At 50.5% G+C, this 3,314-nt stretch overlaps 2 protein-coding genes across 2 annotated transcripts in view; one reads left to right on the top strand and one right to left on the bottom strand.

The window, feature by feature from the left end:
- The window catches only part of PCYB_123300 (hypothetical protein), a gene marked incomplete at its 3' end in the record, with an annotated part of 8,090 nt that extends 7,408 nt beyond the window's left edge, over window positions 1-682 (top strand). Inside the window, exon 7 of the mRNA XM_004223663.1 lies at window positions 17-682. Coding sequence (XP_004223711.1) covers window positions 17-682 — 666 coding nt within the window. The remainder of the gene's footprint in view (window positions 1-16) is intronic.
- Window positions 683-1,783: 1,101 nt separating this feature from the next.
- Window positions 1,784-3,262, bottom strand: PCYB_123290 (hypothetical protein; the record flags this gene model as incomplete). Its single annotated transcript, XM_004223662.1, has 2 exons — window positions 1,784-2,701; window positions 2,879-3,262. 2 exons carry the CDS (start codon window positions 3,260-3,262, stop codon window positions 1,784-1,786), a joined length of 1,302 nt encoding a protein of 433 aa, XP_004223710.1.
- Between the last annotated feature and the right edge of the window lie 52 nt (window positions 3,263-3,314).

Here is a 3,314-nt window from a genome sequence, read left to right as displayed (position 1 = left end):
TTATCCGCCTTACCAGTCGCACCACCCCACATCGCGCGCGCACCACCACCCGCACCACGGCACGCATCACTCGAGCCACCACCACGGAAGCAGTCACCACGGAAGCAATCACCTCGCTGGTAACCACCACCCGCATCACCACCCGCACCACGGTGGCAACGGATCCAACGGCATCTCGTTCGACTATCCAAAAATGGAGGAAGAGGAGGAGGACTACTCCCACAGGACGTCCTTCATCGAGGGCAAAAAAAGCAAAGGGGGTAGCTCCAGCGGAAGCGGCAACGGTAATGGAAGCTGTAACGGAGGTGGTAGTGGAGGCGCTAACGCAGGAGCTAACGGAGGAGCTAACGGAGGTGCTAACGGAGGCGGCAACAACAACGGCAGTGGCAGCCCAAACCACCACCACCACACATTGGAACACATGTCTGCAGGAGGCAAGGTCATGCATTACGGATATACTTCACCCAAATCGGAGATTAACAATCACAGCAGCAGCATGAACAACGGGAGAGTCATGTATTGCCAAAATAATTCGTACAGTACCTTGGACTACGCATTAATAAATAACGTCCCCCACCAGGCCTTCCCCAGCTATAGCATGAGTAACATGCAAAACGATTCGGACACCAATTTTTCTAAGAACTTCGACCAGTACAGCTCGCACATGGAGCTGAACTACTGATGGGGGAGAGAAGCGAAGGGAAGCGGCAGGGAAGAGAAGCGAAACGAAGCGAGGAACCTCGTTCCACCCACCCCCTTTGCGAATGACAACACCCCACGTGCGTGCGAGCGCACTTGCACGGCAACAACCACGTGGATGGCTACTCACCATCTTTGCCTTTACATACACATTTTAGCGCATGCCCCTTTTTTTTTTTTTCTTCGTATTTCTTATTTTTTATTTCTTTACATTTGAACGTGGGCGAGATAGCAAGTGCAGCGAATCAAAGTGAACCTTTTTTTTTTTTAACACCCCACGTAAACATTCGCCAAATGGAATTACTTCCATTTTGAAATTATATACCTTTTCTTATTCTATCTACCTTTTGTGGTACCACCTATTCCACCACGCCAAGCATTATGTAGTTGCCCTCCTAATTCGAAAGGCTTCCTTTTCCCCTTTCAAGGCTGCCACCCCACGTGGAGGCCAGCACATGCTGTCCGAGCGAACTCCACCAATGACTGTTCTTTTTTTTAATTGTATGAACAAAGCCGTTGTACGAAAGGAAAAATGGAAAAACAAGGACATATAAAAACATATATAAGTGGCGAGCACGTCAGCAGAGAGGAGAGAGAGGAGAGAGGGCTGTGCCCTGTCAGCTCGTCAAAATTATGGGATGCGGTTTAGGAGTAGAAAAAACAGCATTCAAGCAAGGCGCTTTGGAGGAGGCTAGTACCCTCGCTGGGCTAACTTCACCGGGATAAAACCTCCATCGGGGGTACTCCCGCGTGCACGCTTTACAAAAAAAAGGGGAGGGCGCAGCGGCTATATATGACATACATAAAAACGGCGCCCCCACGTACAAACACCCATTCGCCAAATCGGCACAGCGAGATGGAAGACCTGTCCAAGCCCCCAGCAGGTGTAGCCTCCTCCCTACTAATCGCAGCCAATAGCGACTCATCGAAGCCATCGCACCAATAGCGACTCATCGAAACCATCGCACCAATAGCGACTCATCGAAGCCATCGCACCAATCGCAACCATCGCAACCATCACTACCATCGCTACCATCGCACCAATTGCAGCCGCACCGCTCCTCGGAGAGACACACACAACAGCCTAGTAATCCGACGAACTGCTTTCCAGCTCGTCAAAATTCTCATTCGGTATATTCGCAAGCATCACTAAAAAAAACAAATTTTGCTGTAGACGCTCAAACAAAGGGATGCATTCATTTTTGAGTCCCTCCTTCATGAATTCATTAATGGCATAAAAAATCTGATCATTTTCATCCACTTTTCTTTTTATTTTCTTTTTTATGATATGGTTCGATTCATCACCATCATCCGAATTGACATTACTTGGCGGCTTCTGCTCAGACGAGCGGGGGTGCTTTCTCCTCCGCGGGGGTTCTCCAGCGGGGTGGCCAGTTTCCCCTCCAGCGAGGTGGCCAGTTTCCCCTCCAGCGATATGTCCCGTTACACCTTCAGGTACTTCCCCCTGGCTGGGTACTTCCCCATTTGCGCAACCCACTTTGCCCACCCCCTGGGGCGCCACTCCACTTAGTCCATTAGGCTCTAGCGGATTACTCTCCAGGGGGAGGGTCATTACAGTCACTCCTTGTTCCCCTCCACATAATGTATTCATATCTGCGCTGCAAATGGATGTTTGCACATTAGTCATGCGGATGCTTTCGCTTCCTCTCCCATCCTGTGTTGAAACGGCACCTTCGTTTGGATTGATCAAAATTGACTTAAATGAGAAGCTACTCTCCTGCTGCTCGATGGTACTGTTTAACACATTGGGGTCTTCAGTCGGTGCGACATGTCCTTGTTCACTCGGTGCGACATGTCCTTGTTCGCTTGGTGCGACATGTCCTTGTTCGCTCGGCCCATGTAAGTAGAACACACCACTGCGGCTGCCTTCGTGGTCGCCGCTCCCACTTCCCAAACTGTGCATTCCTCCTTCACCATTTGGCTCTATGTTGTTTTGCTCCGCCTCCGGGTTCATGTCACTTCCGTTGTCACATGGGAGTTGCTGAATGGGAACGTTGGGGGGGTGGACTGGGTTGGAAGGCGGCACAGACGAATTTGTTAGCGGCGTAGGTTCCGCTAGCTGTGTTGGCTCTGTTAGCGGCGTTGGTTCCGCTAGCAGCGTTGGTTCCGCTAACTGCCTTGCCTGAGCTGACCGTCACTCTCCCTCACGGTTACTCACCTCGGTCTCGTCCGCAAACGCCTCCCGCTCGCTGCCCTTGTTGCCACTCCAGTGGGCATGCTCTCCGGGGTTGGCAGCACAATTAATAGTGGTCTCTTCCGTTGCGAAATTATCAGTCTGAGTACCATCACATGGTTGTTCTTTCTCATTCCCGTGGTTAGCCACGACGTAGTCTTCGCTCCCCACAGGGGGTTCCTCCCCCCCTGGGGTGTCACCATCACTCAATGGAACAGATCCATTTCCACCTGGGCATTCCTCGCCATTTTTTTTCCCGTTGTTCGATTCACTCAAATAAGTGTTACTTGTGGCCTCCTCACCATTTACTTCTGCGGGACTTGTTTTAATCACGTCATTTTTTTTGGCATCGTTAATTATGAATCCCATGCTTCATACTTTAACATGGCTAACGGGGATAAAATATGGTTAGGAAAAAAAA

Source organism: Plasmodium cynomolgi, chromosome 12, assembly GCF_000321355.1.
Source record: "Plasmodium cynomolgi strain B DNA, chromosome 12, whole genome shotgun sequence".
Classification (NCBI taxonomy): Eukaryota; Apicomplexa; class Aconoidasida; order Haemosporida; family Plasmodiidae; genus Plasmodium; species Plasmodium cynomolgi.
Note: the sequence above shows the minus strand (reverse complement) of the source record. Positions and strands in the feature narration are given on the sequence as shown.